This window comes from Ambystoma mexicanum, chromosome 10 (assembly GCF_040938575.1).
Source record: "Ambystoma mexicanum isolate Mex_15411 chromosome 10, UKY_AmexF1_1, whole genome shotgun sequence".
Classification (NCBI taxonomy): Eukaryota; Metazoa; Chordata; class Amphibia; order Caudata; family Ambystomatidae; genus Ambystoma; species Ambystoma mexicanum.
In genome coordinates, this window is record NC_090932.1 from 257,149,089 (window position 1) to 257,175,732 (window position 26,644).

The 26,644-nt window shown below is 43.3% G+C and overlaps 1 protein-coding gene across 1 annotated transcript in view; it reads left to right on the forward strand.

Annotated features, from left to right (window-relative positions):
- The window catches only part of LOC138492854 (mucin-3A-like), a 472,647-nt gene that overhangs the window by 326,246 nt on the left and 119,757 nt on the right, over nucleotides 1-26,644 (forward strand). The window contains exons 10-11 of the mRNA XM_069620187.1: nucleotides 3,284-3,337; nucleotides 24,208-24,370. Of these exons, the coding sequence (XP_069476288.1) occupies nucleotides 3,284-3,337; nucleotides 24,208-24,370 (217 nt within the window). The remainder of the gene's footprint in view (nucleotides 1-3,283; nucleotides 3,338-24,207; nucleotides 24,371-26,644) is intronic.

Sequence of the window (26,644 nt, forward strand, 5' to 3'; positions counted from 1 at the left end):
CTTCACAATTGACGGCAGCCAGATTACAGTGGTGCACATGGTGAAGACCCTGGGCACCTACCTGCAAGCCAGTTTGGACAGTTGTGCTCATGTGGAAGCAATCGTGAAAAGCACTAACTTCCACCTTAAAGTGCTACGGCAAGTTGCCCCACTGGTCTCAGAAGAAAAATGTAAAAAGCTAGTTAGAGCTGGGATACTTCCAAGAGTAGACTACTGTAATGCTCTCTTGGGGGGAGCTAATAAAACAGACATCCAAAAACTGCAAAAGATTCAAAACGCAGCAGTACGTATCATACATCAGATGAGTCACACTGAGCCTACATCTGTGGCATGGCAGTTTCTACACTGGCTGCCTATCTCAGTAAGGATCCGGATTAAGTTGCTGACTATCTGCCACAAATGTGTCTTCGGTAACGCAGCGACTGACCTTAAAGTAGGCTGAACATTTACCAACCAACAAGAAATCTCCTATCCGCAAAGGCATGCCTCTTAGAAGTAGAAAGCTTTAGGAGAGCCCATGGAAATTGTCGTGCTTTTCATGTGCAGGCTGCACGGGCTTGGAATACTTTACCGGAACATCTACGTAAAGAGGAAAACCATCTAGCTTTCAGAAAATAGCTGAGGACCATCTTGTTCGTGTAACAAGAGTACATTGCTGCCTACTTCTCTCTGTCCAGGGTGCCTGGATGCCTTTGGGCTTTGGCGCATTATAAATGTGTTAACATAACATAATGTCCTGTAAGTGAATGCTCCATGCACAAATAGTTTGCTGTGTCTCGCATGGTATTCCTGACGGTTTTCATAAGAGGATTTAGCATAGGTTAGCAATTCAGAGCAGCCACTATTCATCTGCTCAGCATCTTGCGTATTCACAAGATGTCTTTTTTCAATATGGAATTCAATTGGTATGCATTTCTGTGCATTGATCTCACTTGCTTTTGGGTTTAGATGATTAGGGCAGGTGTCAGGTGAAACCTTTGGGTTTGGCTTTCTAGCAGGCATCATATATGCTACTTGGGCCTAGAATTAACTTTGGTCCTTTTCTCATTTTGCTAAAAATGTTCCAGAGCATATCTGAGGAGCTTAGCTCGCCTTTCCTTAACAGTTTATGATGTGTTTGCTCAATAATCTCCAGGGAGGTCATCCTCACACCACAGATCCTTGCTAGCTTTTTTAAGGTCTACTTTGCATTCATCAAACCACCACTTTGGCATTGCAGTCTACTTTTTTACACTGAAAGGTGTGCTTATTATATCTTCTCACAAACCAGCCATGTGCAAACATTCATGTTCTCCTTTGGACGTTCTCGTGTATTAATTATCCTTGCCTTCCTCTTTCACTTAAGCATTTGAGATCATGCTGTTGCAGTCTTTTCAATAGATTTTCATTGTTTCCAGACCAGGAAATGCCCACATTTTCCCACTCAGTTACAGTAGGCGATGATCACAGTGTGGTCGGGGATAATGATCAGCTGCATATATCATATTTATTAATCTGTTGTCACAACTTCATAATTCAAGACTGCGCTATTTTACCTTCACTAAACGTTTGATTATCACTTTGTGACAACATCTGCCCTTTCAGAGTAAGCATCATGCTGTCGTTTAAGCACTCGGCTAGTGTCAGCACACTTTGCATGTTTTTATTTAAATTTCCCCAGCAGGGAAATTTGCAGGAGGGCGTCCTAAATTTTTGTCTCTTTTGACATCTGACTGCTGTTTTCACGTTTGGCATTCTAAACGTTTTTAAGCTGCAATTCAAGATGCAGTTGGCAAAATGTGAATTGGCAATATATACAATTGAGGAATGGCCTAAGACACAATCTCCAAAGAGCAACCCAACTATAGGAACATTTGCTCAAAAATGAAAAGTGCAAGACTGCAACATGCACCACATATGCCACAATAAAGTATATGCTCTGTGGCAACCGAGTATCAATATTGCTTCTCACATGCTAGGTAGAATATTATCAATGCAATATGTAATGTGATCATTACATATTGCATTTGGTAACATTCAACCAAGACTGAATGTGGCCTCATCGGTCCCCCCACCAAACAACATCTCATGCAAAAATGGCTAGCTGACATGTGCCTGAAAGCATTGACCCCTCAGCTGTCAAAGTCAGCCAAACCCCTGGGCTTCTGCGTTGACAGTAGCCTTTCCTTCCAAAAGCAAATAACAAAAAAAAGCACAACCTGCATGGCTACAGATCCACACTCTGCAAAACAAAACCTTTCATTCCCCCAAACGAATTCCAGATGGTGGTCCAAGCCCTTGTTATCTCACTCATCGATGGGGGAAATGCCCTCCTTACTCGATTTCCAGCCGCACACCTGGCCCCCTCAACGCAGCACACATGCTGCAGCCCTCCTCAGTACAGGTGCCTGCAAATGTGACCGTATCTCTCCAACAATGCACGCGCTTCACTGGCTCCCCCGCCAGGGTCATATTCAAAACTGCATGTATCACCTACAATGCAGTCTCAAACAGAACACCAACATACTTGGCAGCTAAACTCCACACAACTGGAGGCTATCGCACCCCACATAGAAAAACTATGAAAAGGTTGGAGTCAAAGCCAGCCCGCAAAGAAAAGACTTGCAAGCAGTCCTTCTCCTGCCACAACCCGGCCATCCGGTAGAGCCTCAAAATGCCTGTGCCATTCTCCAGTTACTCAAAACACTAAAAACATGGCTCTTTCAACATTACTTGTCGGAGGAATAAAAATCCCTCCCTCACGCCACCAACAGTACTGCCTTACTGTATAAAATGCCAAGTCCAATTCTGGCACAATCCTGTTGTAAAGCACTCCATTCTCGATAGCTAAGTTCGTGCTTTAAGCAATAGAAAATGAAAAAACCATAACCCCTCCCAAGCTCAAGGATACCGACCCTGGCTATGTGAAAGACTTGAAGTAAAGGTAGGTAGCATGGAACTTTGAGGACCAGGCAGATTTGCCTAACCATGTCTTCTGATGGTTGATTACATCTGTAACTAATATTTTTTACATTTCCACTTATTGTGTGTTAAGCAGTCTTCTAGAATGTGAAAATCCTCAAAAATGTAGAAGGTGTACGTGACCCGTCCACTAAAAACAAAAAGCAGGATGTTGTGTTTGTACAGGGGGATTGTTGTTCCAAAGGTTATGTTAAGACATTCAGTCTAGTGAAGTCTGTCTAAGACATGTCGTCTAAGACATGTCTGTTCGCACCAGAGTGAAAGTAATAGCACTGCAGTTTTTATTATTCTCTCACATAACTTTTTTTTTAATTTCTCTTAGATTTTATATGTTTTAACAGCTCATTCACCCGCGTGATTGAAGATAATGCGACAGGTAAGAAGCACATTTATTGGTAGACACTCTTTCATGGTAAGGATGACAAAAAATAAGTATAGTCAGAGGTATGCACCTTGAAGAAAGCACAGCTCACCCTAACAACCCAATAAAGCTCCACCTGTCTCATTTCTTCCTCATTACTCCAAAGCCCTGAACCCTGTGACATTCAACCTCATCATTGCTTTCCTAGTGTCTAACACCCTCAGTGAAACCCACCAATCTGAGTTCCATAGTAGACACTGAACAGGAACACACTCAACCATGTCACCACCTTCCTCAATATTTCTCACCACTTCCATCTCTCATCGATACTTGTTCTTTTCTATGTCAATGCCACCTTTGTCACTGTATGTAATAAAAAGGTACAATGTTCTATCTGCCAAAAAAAGAACGTATAGGTGTCCTCATAGATATTTCTGAGATTAACATTATCACTGCCTCGGTTTCATGTCACTGAAAGCCTTGAGTCTATCTCTGCTTTGTATCCTTTAGTGCCATGCATCTTTTACTAAGGGAGATGTTATATTAGCAAGTGATTGTGCCTTTGCCTAAGAGTACCTTGTTAACTTATATCTCCAAGTACTCTGAAGGGGCGTGGTTCCTATATTGTGAAGCTCGAATAAGGCTTTGCACATAAGGGCATAGTCTGATCCAGTTTTGTGTAAATATTAGTTGTTATTCTTCAAGACACTTTCCTAACCGTTTCCAACTAATCGATTAAAGTGCTTCAAATTGTATTCCCCTTGCAAGTGGAAAGGCTCAGAGAACTCTGTGTGACTTCATATCATTATCGTTTGCAGCTTAAAGGTTTGGGAGTATGTTTCAGAAGGTTGCCAAAACGCGTTGGTGTGTTTTACAGGTGCTGCCTAACTCTAAAACTACAAGTCTGGCACGTAAAAGTCACCTCATTATCTTACTCGGTTTAGCTTCATACCACTAGGTCTGGATTTTCTGTGCTTCCACAAAAACCCAGAGATGACAACATGTGGATGTTCTAGCTGCCTACATGTTAAGGGGCAAGGCAGAGGAGCTCTTGTCATATACAGAAGTTTTGGTAGTCTCAACATGCCCCATCAAGGAGATAGGGAGATTAACCAGTCAGTTAATCTCTGGCAATTAGTCATAAAGCTAGAAGGATGTACTTCTGCCATTGTCTTGCTTTTACAAGTAATCTCAACAAATTCAAATGATGCAGAATCCAATAAACTGGCAAAGTCATCAGACTGTCTCTACTCCACATCATCAAAAATATCTTATTAGCATTTCAACTATAACCTGAAATCTGCGTACTATGAATTAGCACATTTTTGTTAAATGGATCAAGACATAATGCCAAAGATCCCAAGAGAGAGCCTTTTCCGTGTTCCTAGGCATGGGTAAGGGCACCAAGAAGAGGCTTTGGGCATCATTATGGATGGATTACAGGCAAAATGACAAGTGGAGCATGTGGAACAAAAACCAGAGATATAAAATAGGTGTGGGAAAAAGAAGGGGGGGATGTGTGTGGGGTCAGAAATGAAAGCCGGACAAAAAGTTCTCATGTTTTAGGTTAAAGACTTTTATTAACTTAAACAGGTTGGGAAAATGCCTCTCTCACCCTGCTCGAAGAGGAATTTCCCTACCTTAAACCAAAAACTAAGGCTCTTTTATTGTCAGGATGTCAGAAATCAAAACCATCCTTGTGTCCAAACGTTCTATCCTGACCCTCACACTACAAACTAAATAATGAAGTGAGAAGGGAAATGTCTTTACCTGGTATTTGTAAAAAGAAAAGTGTTCGTAAATTAAAATATAAGAGCTCCAACATAAAAGTTCCCCAAGGTAACAGAGGGTCGGCTCCCTTCGCCTGGATTCTTCAATGGGATAGCAATATTTCTTGGTTTAACAGTTCTGGGTGTCTTTTCTTGACCCACAACAATATTATTAGTTATAAAGCTGTTTAGCCTTGTAGTTTCCTTCTTTTACAAAGTTCCTTCTTTGTTCGAACAAACACTGTCCTTTCTTGGGACTTCTCTGTAGCTTTGCATTTGTCTGGTATACTCCCCTGCTAGAACATCTTATGCACTTCCACTTGCCTGGTATACTTCCTTGCCAGGACTTCTTAAGCACTTGTAACTGCTTGGTATACTCTCCTGCCAGGACTTATACTTGTAGCTGCCTGGTAGCTGCCTGGTTTACTTGTCTGCCAGGACTTCTGATTTCCATATACTTGTAACAGTTTTCTCTTTACATTCACAATTGTTCAGTTTGTCTAGTTCTTTCAATGTTCACTTTCAGTTTTCCATATATCGGAATTTCTTGCACTCATACTTTGTTTGGGGTTGTATTTGTATTCTGTCTTTTTGCCTCACAAACAATCTATTGTTTCTGTCTCTGCAGCTTTACAAAGTTCAAATTGTGTTTGACGTGGTCGCCAAAATGCCTTGGGTCCCCACTTCTCTTGGGCTGACTCACCTGCTCTGTGTGGCATCTTTGGTTCCGTTCTGGCTTTCTCAGCATAGCTCTGACGCTTGTCTTCCGCTCCAGACCGCTTTGACATCTCTCTGACCTCTCCCGCTGCTCTGCTCCTGTCCGGCTGCTTGCCTCCAGGTCTCGGTGAGGGTAATGCTGCTTCCTCCAGTTGCCGAAACGCCTATGGATTGCCCCGTGGTTCCTGTCGTTTCTACGGCCCTGCTTGCTCACGCAACAATTCTTTCCCTCTTTGCTGGCGAGCCCCTTGGCTCAGCCACACCGATTCGTACCTCCAGTTTTCACACACCTCCAAGGGAGATGCAATGTCTTCTCCTGAGCATCCTCACACCGTTTGGTTTCCATTTTACAATGTCCCATGCACAGGTGCTTCCACAAAACAACTAGCACGCTCATTGAGCTTGAGGCTCCTGCTGCTTTCCTTCATCCTTCTCGTCTCAGTACTTAGGTGGTTGTGGAAATTGGAGTCCACTGATATTAACTGATGCATAGTACTTGGAGATTCTCTCTCAATTACTTTATATGAAAGATCAGTTCTAAATTAAGGGGAATTAGAACTGAAAAGGGTTTTCTTGGAGCTTTTACTTTTCAGACCATGGATGGGAGTTTGGCCTAAAGGGTGTTGAGAAAGAGTTTCTCTATCTTCCCTGAAGGGGGGAACAGATGCATGGAAATAGACCATTAGGGTATTAGGTATCAGGGGGTCGGTTTCATGGGCAAATGGGGGATGCCATGTCTCATCCAATGAAGCCATTACATCTCTCCTGTAGATGTCTCCTCCCATGTGATCCTCCCTCATATAGCCGCCACCAGGGTCAGGATCAGGTAGTGGCTGCCAATCGCTGGCCACATGAGAGGTTGGTACTGCTGGGTTATCCTTGATGACTCCATTAAATTCATCACAGATGCCAGTTAGCCTGTAACTGGGGAGCAATAATGCCTCCTGTGGCAGAGCATGAAAGGAGCAGGTGAGAGGTGCTGGATGGAAGGAAAGATTAGTGGCAGCTTGTCAGTTAATTTGAAGGGGAATATATACAGATGTTCCCCTGTGTGAGGAAGAGTTGTGTTGTTCCACAGGCAGCAAAGGTGGAACCTGAATAGGTTTATTTAGCACCTCATGTATATAGGTGAGTGTGAGGATTTTTTCCCCTGTGAGTGTAGAAGGTGTTTTATCCCAAAGGTAACCCATTTGTCAAGACTCTATGACAAGAATCCTGGGTATGCCAGCAGGTGCCAGGCATAAAGTAAAGGGCGGGAGGTGTGTTAAGTTTCCTGCCTTAAGAGGATATTATTTTATTTAAAGTGGCAAGGAATAAGCCAGACTTTGGGCAAACTAATGATAATGAATATCAGATGTATATCATCAGTACCTGAACAACAGTTAAACCAAAGTAAGACAACAAAAACAAATTGGCCAACCCAATTGGTGCTTTAATCCTTTGTAATATTAACTGTCAATGCCCCCTAATATAATTACCAGTACCCACAAACCATTGTTGCCTGCTTTCAATTGTTCGATATATCATTATTGTTACCCTAGCAATTGAGGTAGTCTAGGATATTGATATTGATCATTGATATTTTATTTGTATCGCGCTTGTACACAAGGGTTTCAGAGCGCGACAAGGCAAGGGAGGGGAACAAGGGAGAACAAAAACAGCGATCTTACTAGGCCCAGTGACATTGAGAACGCGCAAGTGCAAGGGAGAGGGAAAGGGAAAATTGCATGGAAGTGGAGAAAGGTGGAAAAGTGCTGAGCAAAGGAAAACAGATAAATAATAAATAAATACATAGTAAAAAGCAACAAGCAGCGGTAGTGCAGCCAGCAAGTGGCAAGTGCTGGGTTAAAGCAACAGACAGGGTGTGTCTGGTACGTACAGGAAAAGGAAGGGGGGGCTGTATGGTTACAGATACAGATCCCAGTGCAAGGGATTGCCAAGAGGCAGCGGGGGTGGGTGGCAGAGTCAGAAGGTACCTGGGCCCGGAGGTTCAGAGGGTAGGCCAGGTGCACTGTGCCGAGAGAGAGCAGATCAGCAGGGGAGAGGAGGGGCAAAGGAAGGAGCAAAGAGGAAGGTCTTGAGGTGCTTCCGGAAATGGTTCTCCTCAGGTTTCAGAGTGGCAGGGAGGCTGTTCCATAGAGAGGCACCAGCCGAAGACAGATCTACCTCCAGCTTGTTTCTTTGAAAAACAACTGACCCTGAGGGAGTTAGAGGTAGAGGAGCAAAGAGCTCGAGACGGGAGGTATTTACGGAGGGACAGTTGAAGGCATTTTGGACCCAGGCCCCAGAAAGCCTTGTGGACAATGCAAAGGGTTTTGAATTTAACCCTTGCAACCACTGGGAGCCAGTGGAGAGATTTCAGGGCTGGAGAGATACGATGACAAGGCTTGAGGCCCAAGACAAGTCTCGCAGTCCTGTTCTGGATGAGTTGCAAAGGGCGGAGAGTAGACGCAGGTAGATTTAGAAAGAGGCTGTTGCAATAGTCCAACCTAGAGAGAACCAGAGCCCGGGAGACAGTGAGCTTCTGGGGGAAGGAGAGGAAAGGCAGAGTACCTCTGCAGAGGTGCAGTAGGAACTTTGACTTTTTTGAGACACCAGAAATGTGGGCAGAGAAGGAAAGTGTGTAATCAAAGATGGCCCTGAGGTTCTTTGCCTCGAAGGTGGGGATACGAGGGGGGCCAAGGGAGGCCAGCCAGAGAGAGAGAGAGGGGAATAGAGGGCGAAGGTGTGCCAACGGGGAGGATCTCCGTCTTGCTGGCATTCAGGCAGAGATTGTTGGCAGCACACCAATCCTGAAAGGCAGATAAGCAATCAGAGATGAGAGAAGGAGGGGAGGTGGCCGATGGAAACCTGAAAATGAGTTGAGTGTCATCCGCATAGCACTGGAAATTGAAGCAGAAAATGGCAATGCGGTGGGTGAGAGTTGCCAGGCATTAGTTGAAAAGCCAGGGTGAGAGGTTAGACCCTGGGGAACACAGCAGGTGGAAAGGGAGATAGAGGAAAGGAATGACCCAAGCTGGACCTGTGAGAATGGATAAGAGAGGAAAGAGGTCAGCCAGGCCAGGGTCTGATCGGTGTTGCCCAGGTTGTCACGGAGATGGTTGAGCAGGATTTTATTGTTGACCGTGTCAAAGGCAGAAGAGAGATCGAGTAGGATGAGGACAGAGGGAATGTTAGAGTCAAGGTTGGAGAGCAGATCTTCACGGATGTTCAGGAGAGTAGTTTCTGTGCTTCTCACAGCTCTAAAGCTAGACTGATGGTTGTGGAGATAGCCAACAGAATCAGAGTGAAGGTTAAGCTGCTAGATGGCCACTTTTTCAGGAGTTTACCCAGAAAGGGAGTGACGGAAATTGGGCAATAGTTAGCCGGGCAAGAAGGATCAGCTGTGGGTTTCTTGAGAAGGGGATGCAAAAGAGAGTGCTTCAGAGGGGAGGGGAACGCTCCTTAGGCAAAGGAGAGGTTGCAGAAATCAGCCGGAGCGAGGGTGTCAATGTGGTCCTTGATGGTTTTAGAAGAACAGGGATGAACCTGTTTTGACAAAACTTACATAGATCGGACTTGTCTAGTGACCTTGTCACCTCGGATGTGGTATGGACACCTAACACTCTGAGGCCACTTAGCTTGATACTGTTCTTGCAGCATAAATGTGTCTCTGAGAGACAGGCAATTGCACCTTTAGTTCCTCTTAGATCTCCTAACCCAAGCTTTGTGCCCATTTACACCCATGCTTATTATCACTGGCATTTCTGTAATAAATACTTCTTTCTTGGCATCCCCTTTTTCTCCTTCTGCTCCCTACACTACACCGGCTTCTTCCCAACCTTCACACCCTTGTTCCTCCCCAAACCACACAAACCCACCATCTCGCTCATCTTCATCATGTCCCCACAATAAATGCATGTGCATCCTTCCAGGATGTTGAAACATCTCAGGGCAAATAAGGTGCCTCCTTCAGAACGCTGCCAATCATTTGTCTGTATCACCCCCATCTTAAATTAATTTCAGGCAAGTCAAGGATTACTCGGTCATAGCCCATAATACTTAAATCTCTCTGTGGTATAATAGAATGTGTTTGACCTTACAGAGATTATCAGTTCCGATTTTATAACAGCCATAAACACCATGTCAAGTACTGCTGTAAAGTGTATTATGCTAGAGCTATACAAGTATGACTTTCTCCTATTGCACCAAGTCCCCTATTGACATGTCTCTAAAAGGAAAAAGAATAATTAAATATAGCTACATTATCGGAACTAAGTCAATAAAGTGCTAGCAAGCGAAAATTCTGAAAACCAGAAGTACCTTATTGCAAACACAAGTGTTTACCTCTGCTAAATTTTTTCAGCACTTCCTTCACTTACCCCTCAATAGCAACAACCAATGTTTGATTTCTCATATAGGTCCAAAGGCCTCAGGTAATGCACCTCAGCCCCCAGCTGTTGGATCTGAACCAACGCAGCTTTTAAGAGCTCAGCTGCACTTGGTAAATCCTCTGCAATCATCAGCCAACACAAAGTATGAAAATGTTTTAGTCTGAATTGGTCTTCCGGATCTTGATGAGATCAGAACCGCTCCCTTAGCTGAAGTGATAAGCGCTGACGAGAATAACTTAGGGTTTTTAATTGTATACCCATCCAGAAATAGGCCACTTTGATCCTATAGATACACTAACATATTCGTCAGTAGGTCTTCTACAAACCTCTCAAGTTCTATGCTATTGCCTTCTGCCACCTCAAGCACCCAAATGATTAAGGTATTTCAATGGTCCCTCATCTCCATCTTCTCAGTGGAAAGGGCCAATGACTCATCCCACCTGGTTATGGCTGTCCTTTCTTGAGATACCTTAGATGCATCATCCAAGGGGCCACAGCACACTTCATGGTGAACTGGGGGTTTCCCAGCCTTTTAAGATGAGATAGATATATCCTTGAGATGGATGGGGATGCAGAAATTATTCAAACATCAATAATCAAAACAACTCAGGCAGTCTTGTCGTCACAATGTCTCAGAGGGTTTAAAGAACACCCTGTCAGCGTCCACAAGTCTTCCTTATCTTGAGGCACTTCCCATTGAATCCCTACCAACGAAGTTCTAGACAAGTTCTCACAATAAACATACTCATCATTATGATCACCATACTTTCATTCACATCAAACATATGAAATAATATAATCACTTCTATGCATGAAACGCGTTTCGCTTCCTCATCTGGTTTTTTCTTTCCTCAAAAAATAAAATCTGTCCTTTTTGTGTGAGCTATGCATTTTTAACTACCGCGATGGCTACTGGGAGTTGTAGTGCTCTCATAAATCTACCCACAAAGGCTGCATGTTGCACTGGAGCATCATCCACTCTGAGGTAGCTCCTCCTTTTTCAACGTGCTAGCCCTTTGTGCACTGTCAATGTGATATAAGCAGAGTAATCGTACACTGTTACTTCCTGATCTGCGTGTCTCTCAAGCGTGACAATCAGCATCTCTAACTCTAAATCCTTGTGCCAAAAAAAAGTGAGACTGTAGTCGTGCACTTTATCATTACTTTAATCTCTCCATTGGTCATGTGTTTTACCATAGCGGTATCTGTATATCTTTGGCCATTATTTTGGATCAATTCTCAACATACCATCAATAAAAAGAATCTCCTTAGTTGCGAATGCAACTTCCCTCAACCTGGGGTTCTCACCATAGACATTCTCGTAGTTCGAACAATCATGTGCGTGCTCACCTTCTGCCAGTGGTTCCGATACAAACATGGCAGGATTCATTATTCTGCACCTAACCATTTTAATCGCCGATTTAGATATGATCATCTCATAGGCAGAAGCCCTCAGAGATGTCAACATGCCTTTAGGTTCTTCAAAAATGGCAACTATCGCATGTTTCAACAAATAACATCATAAATCGTCCCATTATTATACTCTCAGCCTCCTTAATAGCGAACGCGGCTGCTACCAGGAACTGTTTCACATGACCATGACCCCTTGCTACTGGGTCCAAGCATCCTACTATAATATACTAGGGACTCATACCCTATGGTGAAACAACTTTTAATTATAATGGCACTCCTCCTTATGACCATCCCTCCTATAAATGCTATAATACATTCACTCTCGTTTACATAATGCATGCCTAGTGACAAGCACACTGTTAACAAACAAAATCGTTATGCTCAATTTGGTCATTAAATCTTGACCCACTATATGGACAAATGTCTGTCTTAAGTATAACAATAATGGTCCAGACGTGTCACTTTCCCCCATAAAGAATGGCAATATGTCAGTGTAAGAACTGCTTGTAGCTCCTGTGAACCCTTAAACATTCATGGCATTATTCCCACATCGAAAATTTCCCCTCATATACATGAGCGCATTACACTTGTGTCTATATATAAAAACAAAAAAGATTTGCCTTCCCTATTACTGTCAACCCTTGGTTCCCTCATGAGGATTTTAGGCATCACTAATAACACTAAACATATTCAAATCTCCCATTTGAGCCGTCCTTTTATCGGCGCATTCTCATCCCTGCATCTGTACACACAGAATTCCCTCTATCAGCAGTCACTCCCCTTATTCTTACGAGTCGTTAATTGCCCTGTGTTTGTGCTCTTCTGTATCTATATGGGCGACTACTGCGTTTGCAAGTTTTTACAGCACTTTCAGCTCTCATCTGCTGCACTGCTTGATCTTGATCGAACCCATTTCTGTTCGGCTCTAAATATGCAGACGAGTTTACGGTCCCCCCCTCTTGAAAATTGTTCATTCTATATGATTCTCTGACCTCTTTATGTGGAAAAAGGTGCTCTATCATACCACATGTCAAGCATGTCGGCTGAGATCTCCTTATTTATCCCTCCTACATGCCTTGATTATCGTTCTGTGTTTTTTAAAACCCACTTTGGTTTTTCTAGAAGTTTCCCTGATTATTTTTGGAAGCCCCTACCTCGAAAGCCTCCCCTTCGCCGTGGTGCAAATCCACTATTATTTTGGTCAAACCGCCTTTGGTTATTCACCTGCAGCATGCTTGTTGCCAGCTGGAACCTAACCCATCTCCACTAGTCAACATTGCCCCTTCAAAGGCGCAATTTGGATAGTTTTTTCTGCACTAACTTCGCCTCTTCGCTTTTCCTAACATTGTCTTTCTTTCGATTGTTTTCTTGCAAAAGCCTGTAATAATGTGCAATGGTTAGTTGTATTTCTGACCACGCCTTCGCTTTCATGCCCACCTATTTCTTGAGCTGCTCCTGTACTGCGTCTGGAGATTCCTTGTCATGATTATAACTCTTATGTCTGATATGTCCAGCTACAGTATTTTTAAGTGCTTCCCAAACCGTCATCCTTCAGTATTTGAATGGTGCTCCATCATGAGCAGTGTTTATCATAGTGTCATTAGAATCCCCTGCTCTTGACCAAACATCATCAGCCCTCTCCCCAAGGATGGCAATTAAGAGACCCTTACTGTCCCCTAGGACTAACGTGTTTTCTCTAATTTTTCATATGTATTTCCCAACGTCAGAATTTATACTCATAAGTCTGTATCTTAAATTCTTCTTCTTCGTCTGCGGCCAAGGTATATACTATGGCCTAGCTCCTCCCTTTTCCTACATAAAGAAGACTGTGAAATCCCAAATTCGTATTCATCATCCATCGTTTTGCCTGTCCATAGCAGGGACAATGGTTCTGCATTGCCTTCTACCTGGCAATTACCTTAGCCTGCTCACATAGTGGCGAGCCCCCTTCTGTCAATGGGACTGCTCTTTAAGGTCGATTTAGCTGCATCAATGAATTTGACACCCAAGATATAGAGAGGTCTAGATCCGACCATCCTTTCTTATTTATTGAAAAACACCCTTCAGGGCCGCATGCATTATCTTCCTCCCCATGAACAGGTTCTCTATTCTCGTCTGACATATCCTGTCCCTAGCTTATGTGACCTCTCTCTTCATCATCTCTATTCAGAGTAGGTTTATTTCAAGACAGTTCCTTTGGCTTAGAACTAACAACAGGCTCCCTCTGGTCGTACAGCTGCATACTCTCGAGTCAATAATTTTTACCCTTCCCATGCAACACTTTCTTCATCTTATCGCTTGATAAACTTTATCGATTTGCGTCCCCAATGCATCTAGAGTTTCCCTCACCCTTCAGATTTACTCTGGTTGGAGCTGCTATTGGCTCACGTTTTGGAGAGAACTCTTCCACATCTCCCCATCCCACAAATGGATTAGGATTCATTACTTCCTTGTCCGTACAATCAATGCTGTGTGCTCTTTGCTTTCTGTTATCCTTTAATGTCTATTCTTCTTTATTTACCCTTTGCCTCACGTTCTCGATACTTTTATCATCAAGTTTGAGAAAAATCTGGCCACCCATTTATTTGTTCTATATAACCGCTACCTCAACAGTCCTATCTCTTTCTTCTTTCCATCCCCTATGCCCCATCCTATATCTAGAGATATCCTTATTTTTTGTTTCTCTCCTTATCACGTCTCTCCTTGTCCCTCGAGACCTTAGAGATTACATCTTTCTCAATAATTTTCCCTGAGTCCTCATTGCTGCTTTGTGCAGGTGACTCATGTGCCAGGTTGCTATACCCTGTTGGTACCTTGAGCTCCCTTAATGGGTACAGCTTGTTGTCCTTCTTACTATCTCCGTCTTCTTCAGGCATGGCGGGTGGAGCGTAAGGCTCCTCACCTCCCTCTGTCCATACCAAGTATTCAATCTACAGGAGGCGGGTCCTCTGTCCCCGCCTGGTACATTTTCTAGAGCTCTAGCTCGCTAGTCGCTTGTCTAACTTTTTCACTGTATATGCAGCAAGCAAATATGTCATCATATGCTGCAAAACTGCCTTTGATAGTGATCCTCGTTGTGGCCATGGCCGGAATCGCTTTGTCAGTTATGCCCTTAACCCATTCTGTACTGTACTGCCTCAACTTGGGTACATGCTTGCAGAGATATATAAGAAGAGTAATAGCCTCCATTTTGACAGGTCACTCTTTGACTGTCACCACTCACCTTTACACTTTGCAAAAAGATACGTTTTGGAAAAATAAAATATGAGCGTTCACCATTCGTCGCAGGCTCCAAACCATCTATATCACAATTTTTACTTCGATCTGGGTTTTCACTAAACACCATCAATTTCAAAACCAATAGTGAAAATTAATTCACAACTCTTGTTTTCTCTTTTTCGCGTCTATCAATTCCCTTATTGTTTTTTCATCACATATACTTCACATAAAACAGAGAGACAAACTGACATAATTGACCGGTCACATATATTTCTTACAGCCTATTCTCCAAGACTGTCCTACCCTCTACAATGTACTCTGATCGGAGTGTGAATCGATCTCATCAAATTTGTCTTAAAACAAGTTTTGTCTTCTATGTCACCCTTAACGGGCCCTAGGTGCGATCCCTTCTGACGTTCTTTAAAACGCACGTATCTAGCGCGAACTCTTTTATCGCGGGCTGTCCTCACAATACTTCTTAATTGCTTGGCCTCTCCTCAAGTCAATTGTACTCAATATTCAACACTCATTATTTCTCAATTTACGTTATTTCAACATCCCTCCGTTACTTATTTTCCCTTTAATATTCTCTTCACCCACTGCCCATTCACTCTTTGGCCATCTCACCCAGTTTTACTCACCATTCGTGTTTTTCAACTTCCGACCCTCGGAATCGTATGCTTCCTCAGTGGCCTCTCCAACCTTCCGTTCATTCAGCTTCCTGTGGACGCCGGGAGGGGATTGTGTGGAAATCGGGGGACCAGTCTCACTGTAGCTTGTACAAGGCTTACTTTACTCTAAACCGCTATCTACAGGGAGCTTCGCGTCCTTTCAGCGGAATGGCAGAGGGCGTCCTATTTTTCTGTGACCGTAGGTATCGAACCATCCTCTCAGCTACCACATGAACTGGGGGTTTCCGAGCCATTTAAGATGAGATAGCTGTATCCTTGAGATGGATGGGGATGATGAAATTATTCAAACATCAATAATCGAAATGACTCAGGTAGTTGGAGAAGGATAGCTGCACGTAGCAAACTACAAAAACCTAATGGTGAGTGTGATAGGGTCTAAAAGGATCATCTAAATATATGATCCATACTCGTCTAGGGCAGTGAAGGAAGTCGATAGGTTTCCTAACATCAGGTGGGGCAACTAAGCCCTTCCCCTTGAACATGTCACTATGAATGTCACTAATTATACAACGTCCTATTGGCTATACAACTATAGGACACTTAATCATGCAGTCCTCTATCATTGGTTGGCTTCTTACCTCCGTCAGTACCTTCCCACCTATGTTTAGCAGCACACATGCTGAGAGTCCAGATGCTGGTGAGCTAGTCTCAACCTTAGCTTCCCACCAATTAGCATAATCATCCATAATCACCTCAGTGGTCTGCTGTCAATTAGGACTTTGAACTTGTCCTTGGGAGTGTTCTTTTCTCTAGAGAATTGAGGGGAGTGAAGGCACGCTCTGCCCTTGTGCGTAGGTTTGACCATCATGCTCATCCAACTTCTTCTGCCCACATGACGGAAGACCGCGAAATTGAACTCTTGGTGCATTAAAATACTATTTTTCTAATAGACCTCTGATGTCTCCTTGTTTTTGTCCATGCCTCCTGAACAGGAGCTTCATTCTTTCACAGGATTTGTATCCAATGTCAGCTCATCCCCAGCCTTATATGGCCTTGACTTCTTGGCTCATCCAATCTTGCCTTTCTGAGATTCGCCTTTAAAGGGATGGTCTAGTAAAAAATTTTATTTAAAAAATAGATAGGTCACATAAAAAAAAATATACTAGCATCCTCCGTTTTAAAACTTCCTATGTAAAATTTTGAGCTATTCAAGCTCAAAATTCGAAAAAGCAAGCACAGGGGCGCCGCCATTTTGTGAAATGGAGGCCCTCCTGTGCTGGCTTTTGCTTTTGGGGCACTAATGAAGGAAAAGCCAGCCAGCTGTAGTAAACAAAGTCTACCTCTGGGTGGCTTTCCCTTCATTAGTGCCGGGACTCGGAGGACACGGACCGGAGACCAGAGCAGGAAACCTGCAGCTGAATCTCGGTAAGTGCTATTTATTTTTTTTACAAAAAATAAGCACTAGCTGCGTTTTTTTTTCTAAGTTTTCCGGGCTGGAGGAGCCCGGAAAACTTAGAAATAAAACCGCAGCTTTAAAAACGTTGTATTTATGTTTGCGGTCACTTTTGAAGCGACCGCAAACATAAATAAAACGTTATTGTGTTGGAAAATGCTGCGGTTTTAAAACCGCAGCGTTTTCCAACACAACCGCGTGTGTTTCTGCCTGCTGTGGCTTTCACTTTGGGTCTCCGGTGCTCCCACCGGAGACCCAAAGTGAAAGCCACAGCAGGCAGAAACACACGCGGTTATGTTTACATGCCGCGTAGTGTTTCTACCTGCAGCTGATTTCCCATTTGGGGCTCTCGGGCTCCCCGCGGGGAGCCCGAGAGCCCCAAATGGAAAAGCAGATTCAGGCAGACACAAACGTGGTTGTTTTCCGCAATGCCGCGTTTGTGTCTGCCTGAATCTGCTTGGCTCTCGGGCTCCCCGTGGGGAGCCCGAGAGCCCCAAATGGAAAAGCAGATTCAGGCAGACACAAACGCGGTTGTTTTCCGCAATGCCGCGTTGTGTCTGCCTGAATTTGCTTTACCATTTGTGGCTCTCGGGAGCCCGAGAGCCCCAAATGGTAAAGCAGATTCAGGCAGACACAACGCGGTTGTGTTGGAAAACGCTGCGGTTTTAAAACCGCAGCGTTTTCCAACACAATAACGTTTTATTTATGTTTGCGGTCGCTTCAAAAGCGACCGCAAACATAAATACAACGTTTTTAAAGCTGCGGTTTTATTTCTAAGTTTTCCGGGCTCCTCCAGCCTGGAAAACTTAGAAAAAAAACCGCAGCTAGTGCTTATTTTTTGTAAAAAAAATAAATAGCACTTACCGAGATTCAGCTGCAGCTTTCCTGCTCTGGTCTCCGGTCCGCGTCCTCCGAGTCCCGGCACTAATGAAGGGAAAGCCACCCAGCGGTAGACTTTGTTTACTACAGCTGGCTGGCTTTTCCTTCATTAGTGCCGCAAAAGCCAGCACAGGAGGGCCTCCATTTCACAAAATGGCGGCGCCCCTGTGCTTGCTTTTTCGAATTTTGAGCTTGAATAGCTCAAAATTTTACATAGGAAGTTTTAAAACGGAGGATGCTAGTATATTTTTTTTTATGTGACCTATCTATTTTTTAAATAATTTTTTTTACTAGACCATCCCTTTAATTCACTTGTTTTCTAACTGCGGCATACTGGAAAAGAGGCCTTCCTTTGTTTGCTCAGCTCTGCTATTATACGTAGTGGAAGCATTCATTCTTCACTTACTCTCATATATATCTACATGTTGGCGCATGCCACAATCTAGCCTTAAGAATACTTGGTCTGCTTGCGTTTATTTGCAGGTGTACATGTGTAAAATGACTTCATATCTTCAGCATTTATGTAACATAAGCATCTTCATCTTGAGCACGAAATGTCATTAATCTTTGATACTTTCTTGATGCTTTATAATATATCTGCATCCTCGTGTCTCTACCTCTCTTCTATGCATGTCAGTCTTACTTCGTGTGACATCACCATTAGTCTTCGTCATTCAACCTTCCAGTTTCTTCCGGAATTTAATTCAAATGACCATCATACTGTCTTGTATGCAGGTATGGCTTCCTCAGTGGGAACCTTGCTTCCCATAGTCTCCTAGGTATTGGTATTTTCACTGGTACTGCACATGTCTCACACTCTGGTTCCCAACATACAGGCACTATGGGTGATATGATTGAGGTGGGGGTACTTCTCTACAATGGCCTTTCAGGGTCCCCTGAATGTCAGTCTAATGCTTGATGCATCTCTGTCAATGGACTCTCTGCGGTTTGGTGGTTATCTTTAATCATTTTTGGGGTTTATTAGGAGATGAACAGTAACTTCCAAGATTTTAAAGACATATTGAGGTTTATCTGGTGTAATCAATGACTTTTTGTATGATGGATTTGGATTAAATTTTTTAATCACATTGTTTGATCACAGAATGTTATCTTTATTCCTGTCTTCATGTTTTGTCTTTTTACATTTTGTATGGGTATTAAGACAATCTTGGTGGCCCTGTTTTGAAATAAATCAGTTTCTATTTGTTGTATTATGTGGCACTAATGATTCTCACCTTTGTGATTTTGTTTAAAACATTGATCCACTCGTTTTTATTTTTATGTTTTACTTTTATGGTATTGTAGGTATTGATCCCATAGAGAGTATTCTGTGTAACGATTTTGGTTGGTTCCCCAACTCTCTCTGAGTCATTGGGACACCCTATTGTTGATATTATATTGTGTTTCAAGTGTGTGCATTGTCTTGTGAGGGAGCTGGTCGTTGAAAGCATCATTCTTGCTGCCTCCATTTTTCTGCAACAGGTTATTCAGCTATTGCAAGTTGTCTGAAATATATTGTTTAGTGTACGCAGATCACTCTTCAATCCCCTCTCTGGGTCTAATTTTTGTTTGAAAAACCAATTGGTTGCTAATCTGCTGAGAAGGTTATGGAGGATTAGAGATCTACATAGGGTTTGCAAGTGAATGGTGTCCTTCCCTGCCTATACCCAATTACGTGGTTATTATCAAAACCATAATAGAGTGACAAGCTCCCTCATTTACACCCTCTGCTGCAGGTCCGGCTATTCAAAGATCTTGCTTCAGGCATGTCCCGCTTCCCCATCTATCTGTAAATGATCCCCGGTTGTGGTCGTAGTCACGTTATGTTACTTTGGGTGTAGCCTGTATCTATGATGTCTCTAAAAGATTCTCTAAGTAGAGCAAGATCATCTTTTCATGCTTGGGAGAGCACAGACCTACATTTGGTTCTCAACCCCAGTCCAAATACATTCAGCTCCCAGATTATGTTTAGGCTCACCCCCAAAAGGTGCACCAAATCTGGTTCTTCTTTCTCACCTTCACACATTACAAGTTTTGCGATGCAGGAAAAAAGTTGCTGTAATTCTGTTACTGCCACTTTTCTGCACTGCCAAATTATCATTTTTGGCTGGTTTACCACTGATGTTATTACTGTGCGGTAAATCCATCAACTTTTAGAGGAAAAGTGGCAGATTCACCTCCAGTGTGTTGCTGGAAGTAAATCCTCCACTTTGCCTCCAAAAATTATGGTACTTCCACCACTGGTACATCAACCAAAAATCACCATGGAGTCCTAAGGACTCAAAAAATGGGGAATTACTACCACTTGTAATCCTGTGGTAACTCCAAATGACTAAGTATTGATAACAGTAATTGTGTTTTTCAAACACGAATGTGAAGAGTAATTCTTTAAGCACAAGGTATCCGGGCCCAACTACGTTCAAGTCCTAGCACGAGATTTGGGCAACATCTCCTCTACCCGTGACCTTGCAGCAAACAAACATAAAACAGCTCACTACAAATACCCAAATGCTGGGCAAAGTTGAGTCAAAGCCTAGTGCCCTAACATCTCTACTTAGGATAACACTCATCGATTGTTGAAAATCAATGATCCTGTTGGTCAACTGCACTGAGAATGGGCACTTTTGGCTGGCTAACATGCCCAGAAGCAGACATGGAGAGGAGGCGAGAGTTGGCATGCTTCAGTATACTGCGGCCTTCTGTGCGCTCTCCCGACTTGTCTCCTCACCCTGTCGTGGTGCAGTGTGTTCTGTGCAAATATCTAGAAATGGTGCATTCTTGGGCCTTGAAACATGGTTTCTGAGGTCCCACAGAGACCTTCAATTTGTAATCCCTGCATCGAGACGCTTAAAATGAGCTTTGTTCGGTCCTTCTAGGACCATATTAAGGGTTCCCCGATTTCAGGCAACCATCTCATGTGTGAAGGGGCTATAATCAAGGGTAAGGGATGGGGTGTCCAAATGTCACGTAGCCAGGAAAGTATGGAGGCTCCCAACAGTTAACTAGGCAAGATTTAGTGCAGATTGGTGGAATGATGTGGAATTGTATAAGGAACAAACGAACAGATTGTGTGCTTTACATATATATATATATATATATATATATATATATATATATATATATATATATATATGTATATATATATATATATATACAGATAAGATATAGTACAAAGAAGATTAAGGATCAGTGTAAGTGGAGAAATAAAGCCACAATAAGTCACAGGGTTCACTTCCAGGGGGAGGGTGTAGTTCTTTAGAGCAGCCATGAAGCCCATCACTGTAGGGATAATATTCTTGATTAATGTGGGAAGGTAAATTGAAAGTTACCAATACGCACTTTACCAGTATGCCCTGTGAGGCTAGGCGATAATCCTCCAAATAACACTTCAGGGTCGCCTTCTAACTTACCTATGGATCCATTCCCCATTGTCTGTGAATAACTCTCCACTTTCTGGATAGACGAGGTGTCTGCAGTGCCCTCCCCCACATCCCTTTCCTCTTCAGCTGTGACCACAAAACCCTTGTATGCTTCACATCTGCCTAACCTTACTCTTTCAGCCTCCTCTTGGAATTGCATTTCTGCAGCCTCTCCTCCACCAGCAGAAATTCAGGCTCCCCTATGCATCATCGTCAAAGAACCATGTTCACATAACGTGCTCCACTCTTTCCCAAACCACTTTGTCTTCTTATTAAGTCTTTGCCGTTTTCTGCAATCTGAACCTTGTGTGTTTATTGTGACATTGCGTTTAAAAAGCCGTCTCTGGATCCCAAACAATTACAACCATCACCCATTTGCTTGGTATTTTGTGCTTCATGTTCAACACCCAAATACTGTTCAGAAAAGACAGCAATTCCTGTTCCACCTTTAACAGTCAAAAGGGGTGTGAGATGTCTACCCAATGGTTTATGCATGTCCAATCAATGACCTAAACTAAATGTAGTCCAATACATACATTATCACCAACTCCATCCCCGCTTGTACTGGCCATACACATCTGGACTTAGTCTATAGCCTTCCCCCTTACTGAAAAATGTTGGCATCCATCCCAACGCTTTCATTTCTTTGGCTCTTCATGTTGACTTATTGTTAATTCTTTCAACTACCGTCCCTCAAAGAAGTCCATCCCTACCCTCCTTTTCACCCAGAAAACGAATGCTGTCGATGCTTTAATCTCCTTTAGACTTGAACACTTATCTTTGCCTCCGTTTCCTCATTCTCCATGGGCCTCATTCCGAGTACGGCGCTAACCAATGGCGCTATTAACGCCTTGGTTGACGCCGTACCCGGACCGGCAGCGCCTTGGTGGATGGCGGAATTACCACCCCATTCCAAGGTTGGCGGGGCGGTAATTCCCCAATCCCCATTTACCCTTCCCCATTCCCATTCTTGCCCCATAGGGCATAATGGGAGTGGGGAAGGCGTTAATTACGCCACCGTAAATTACGGTGGCGTAATTAACATCAAGGTCCCTTAGCGCCATGGATTTTAACACCTGCTAAAAGCAGGTGTTAAAACCTCCATGGCGCAAAGGGAACTCGGAGTATGGCGGTAAGGGATTACCGCCACCGCTCTCGTTAGCGGTGGCCGCTATCCCTTACCGCCATACTCGGAATGAGGCCCCATGTCTTTTACTCGTCCTGTTGACAGCCTTCATTATCTGTCGTCAAGAGCATTGAATTCAATTATTTCTACATCATACACCATCTGCAGCCTCCGAGTACATGCCCCAACCTCTTCTAAATTCCTTGCTTTCACAAATCTCACTCTATTGGCTAATCATTTACTGTGATCTCCTCCAAACTCAGAATCCCAATCCTTCTCCCATCCAGAACATTCTCGACCCTCAGGTCCTTTGCATGGCCCAAATCAAAAACCTGGATCCAATAATACCATTTCCCATAGTCATGAACTCAAATAAAGAGAGCGCCTCATTAAGAGTCTGGCAGTAGCTGTGCCGGTAAAAACGGCATGGCTGCCACCAGAGTAATTTTTCTTCCGGTGTCTGGAAATGGGGAATCACTGGGACATTACAGCCCGGGCGGTTCCTCCGGCCAGGCGCCAGAAAAAGAAACTCCCACCTTCCCATTCAAGTCCCATTGGACTCAATGGGAACGGGAGGATGGATGCACCACCGCTATTCACAATGGTGCCGGTGCATCCGTCAAATTCTGCGAGCGGGTGCCGTTGACCTGGCGGGCTGACAGGCACCTGCTCGTAGAACTCGTAATTTGAGGTCCGGAAACAACAGTACCGGCAAGTTTACCGGTACCGTTGTTTCCGGACCGGCAACCTTGTAATGACCCCCATTGGCATGGTGGAGAACCTGCACTTTAAAATATACACAATTGTCATAGTATTGATAAAAGATGTGATAATTCTAACCATTTGTTTGACAATCCAGCTGCAGGGACAATGCAGCCTGGGATATCACAGTCACTCGGGGGGCTGCTTCGAAAAAATAAATCCTAGTCCATGCTTTTCATCCTAATTTCCTTATTATCGTAAGTACCTTTATGTCCAATTCTCTTAATCAAATGATGGCTCCCCAAGGAATCTGGCCTAAAAATTCCTGTGCAGCTTCAGCTATTCCTACGAAGCATTAGTTTAAAGATCCATTCTAAAACATCTTTCCCTCATCAGCCTAAAAATCCAACACATTTGTGATAAAAAAAACACCACGATGGTAATGACGTTGTACTAATTTCCACAACTTTAGGCAGTATGTATGATCGCTGGGAGAGTGCAAATTTTACTTATTCTTTAAGGAGATATGTGCTAGTGGATGGGGCCAGCTGTGCAACGTTTCCACAGCCCTGTTGTTGCCCCAATGCATATGCAAAGTCCGGCATGACTCCAGCCTCTGAATATTTGCTTTTTGGATGTGGTGAGTGAGAGGCTGGAAGAAATGACAGTCTACCCTGGGGTCCTGAGGCCTTGAGAAGAAGACTCACTGCTCGATTTTCTAATCGTTTGACTAAAAACGAGAGAGAACTGTGTGACCCAATGGCCTACGCTTTCCTCATGCTTTATCATCTTAGCTGGACTATCCCTATAATTAGCACCCTTGGCAGTGGTGCCAGCCAATCAGGAGGTTAGGAACGTGGGCTGATACTGCCTATTTAGCCCATGTTCCAAGCCGCCTTATGGCCAGTTCCCCCACCTGCCATCTTTCCCCCCACTGTGCGTCCTCTTTTAAACAACCCCCCGCCACTTACCACATTACTGCGGTGAATCCCACCACCTCAGTTGCTCCTTCCACTCCCCACCGCTCCCCTCTGCTCCGTAATGCCGCCATTAGTCCCATTCCAGCCCATGCCTTTAACTGGGGCCCACGGGCCGTTACCCCCAGTATAGCCCATGGAACAGGTACTTAACGCCATATTATGTATTTCCTGTTTAATTCTTAGCCCAATGTTTTCCTTTACAGAAGCATGTCGTGATCTGGTTCCACCTGGCTTTGCGGAATACTACACAAGCATTGCTACCGATGCGGGTATGGTCTGCGTTAGCAGGTGTTCCAACATGTCATCAAATGCAATGGACTGCCACTACGGAATTTGTCAAGTTTCAAGAATGGGGCCCAAGTGCTTGTAAGTTTGATATTTCTTAGGAGTCAGAGTATGTGATGGCATTGCAATTATTCTGTCTCCACTCAGGTCTGTGGGAGATTTTACCATTGTCACAGACACGCTAGCGATCTACGCTCTCCAGAATCCTTGCTGAATAATTGAGATGCATGATTCGATACTGGCAGTGCCACAGCACTGGGAGGTAGCCGTCACTCCAAGTGGATTTAGGGGTTTGCCACCCTCCAAATCATATGGAGGTCCAACATTGTCCTGCTCGTGATAATGTTCCTTTGAGCTGTGCTAGGGTATTCAGTGTTTTCTTGTGATCTCCACTTATACACATTTGTACAGCCAGTGATCCAATCCCATCCATGTTGCTGCAGCACCCCCAGCAGATCACCAACCAATGTCTTAGCGTAGTGCATGCTGTGCAGCGAAAACAAAGCGCGTCTACTTATTTTTTTTTATTGTGTTTGGTTTATCAAAACCTTTACAACAATCTTCATTACGAAACAATATTGTTATTATGATCTAAAACAAACCGCAAAAAAAAAGAAAATAATCCTGTTTAAACATTCATCACTGCCAATAAACTCAACATAAGTAACAATCATATATCACAATATAGATATAAAATCACAGGTACAAAATTTCAATCCAAACCCGTTTTAAACAAACAAATTCTTCTCATGGTCGATCAGATCATCCACTTTTTTCTTTGGATAGAAATTATTTCAACATTTTTGATATTCCTCTAGTTTTACACATAGCTGCTCATCGATTATGAATAGTAATTCAACAAATACTAAACTCAGGCTTCTACTGTCACCTCTCATAGATCGATTCCATAAGGACTCCAGAGCAAAGGGACCTTCATCACACAAATATCGATGCCGTATTCTGCCTCTTTGCAATTTGAAATGAGGACAATCCAAAACAAGATGCTTCAATGATTCAGCACAAGTACATTTGGTGGAAAAATGACAAATCCCGTCCTGTTCAACCCCACACAAGGTCTTTCTGTGTTTGATCTTATCTAACGCGGGTAACTGATTAAATTTAAATCTCATGTACATTTTCCTAGCTTTAGGACATGGGAATTGTATCACATATGAAGATCTATCCCCCCATTTTCTACGATGAAGAATTCATTCTTGGTATGAATGGTAAATCCCAATTTTCTCTGATTGTATACACCAATAAAGGGTGTCTACTTAGTGTGAAAATCCTTGAGAGCACAATGGACGCATTCTTCATCTGATTTCTCGTCCATTTAAGAGTTTTGTTGGTGGTGGTGAGAGGTCAGGGGAACATCTGTTAGGGAGAATTCCCTTCTAAGGCTAATTTCACTTACCTATAGAGTCCCCCAGCAGCTTTGCTGGATTTGAAGGGTTTATTTTTTTCTCCTGCTAAGAGTGAGACCCTTTTTTCCCACTTTTAGACAGATTGCTAGTGTGTGTTTTAGGCTATCTTGTGTGCTTCTGGTCTATGGGGTTTTCTCACCCTCATAGGAACCATCTTTTTAACATGTGTGGTACACAGCGCCCTCTGTGCCGTACCACAGGGGTGTCGTAGCGACACCCAAACATAGACTCCATACCCTGGGACTGACTACTGTCTCCCAGGGCATGTAAAGTCCCCATTGACTTTACTAGTCAATTCTTATGAACTAACCCAGTACAAACCATCTTACTATGGAAGTATTATTAATTATTAAACAAAGACTTCACTGCAGCTACTAGAACATTTTGATCCTGGGCACATTGCCTTGTACCATGGACACTGGCACAGGCCTATTGACTCTGGCTAAATCTGTTACAACTGCCTTCCCTAGATTGCTTCTCACCTAGAAATGTGTTGGTGCACCTAACTCTTATAACCACCTTTTCCTTCCCTCTTTTTAAACTTGTGAAGGGCCATTTTGCTCGGTTTTCACCTCAGTATTGCATATGCTAAAGTACTGCCTTTGCTAACTTGTCCATAATCTACTTGGGAAGTGTTGCTGTTGTGTTAAAGAGTCCAACCCTGTATAACTTGTCCTTTCCCTCCCTTTTGAGGAATTTTTAGAGTGCCATTTCTGCTTAGTTTTCACTATGCCGTTTTGCTCAGTTTTCACTCTTGCTCAAACTTGTCTACAATTTAAATAGGGAGTTGTGTATACTTTTGTTGACTCTTTTAACGTGCTTTAATAGTAGTGATTTGTGTCTGAACATCAGAGTTTGTAAAATAAATATATATATTCTTTTTGATACCAAGCTTTGGTCAGTGTTTCCTTGTTCCATAGTACTGTAGTCC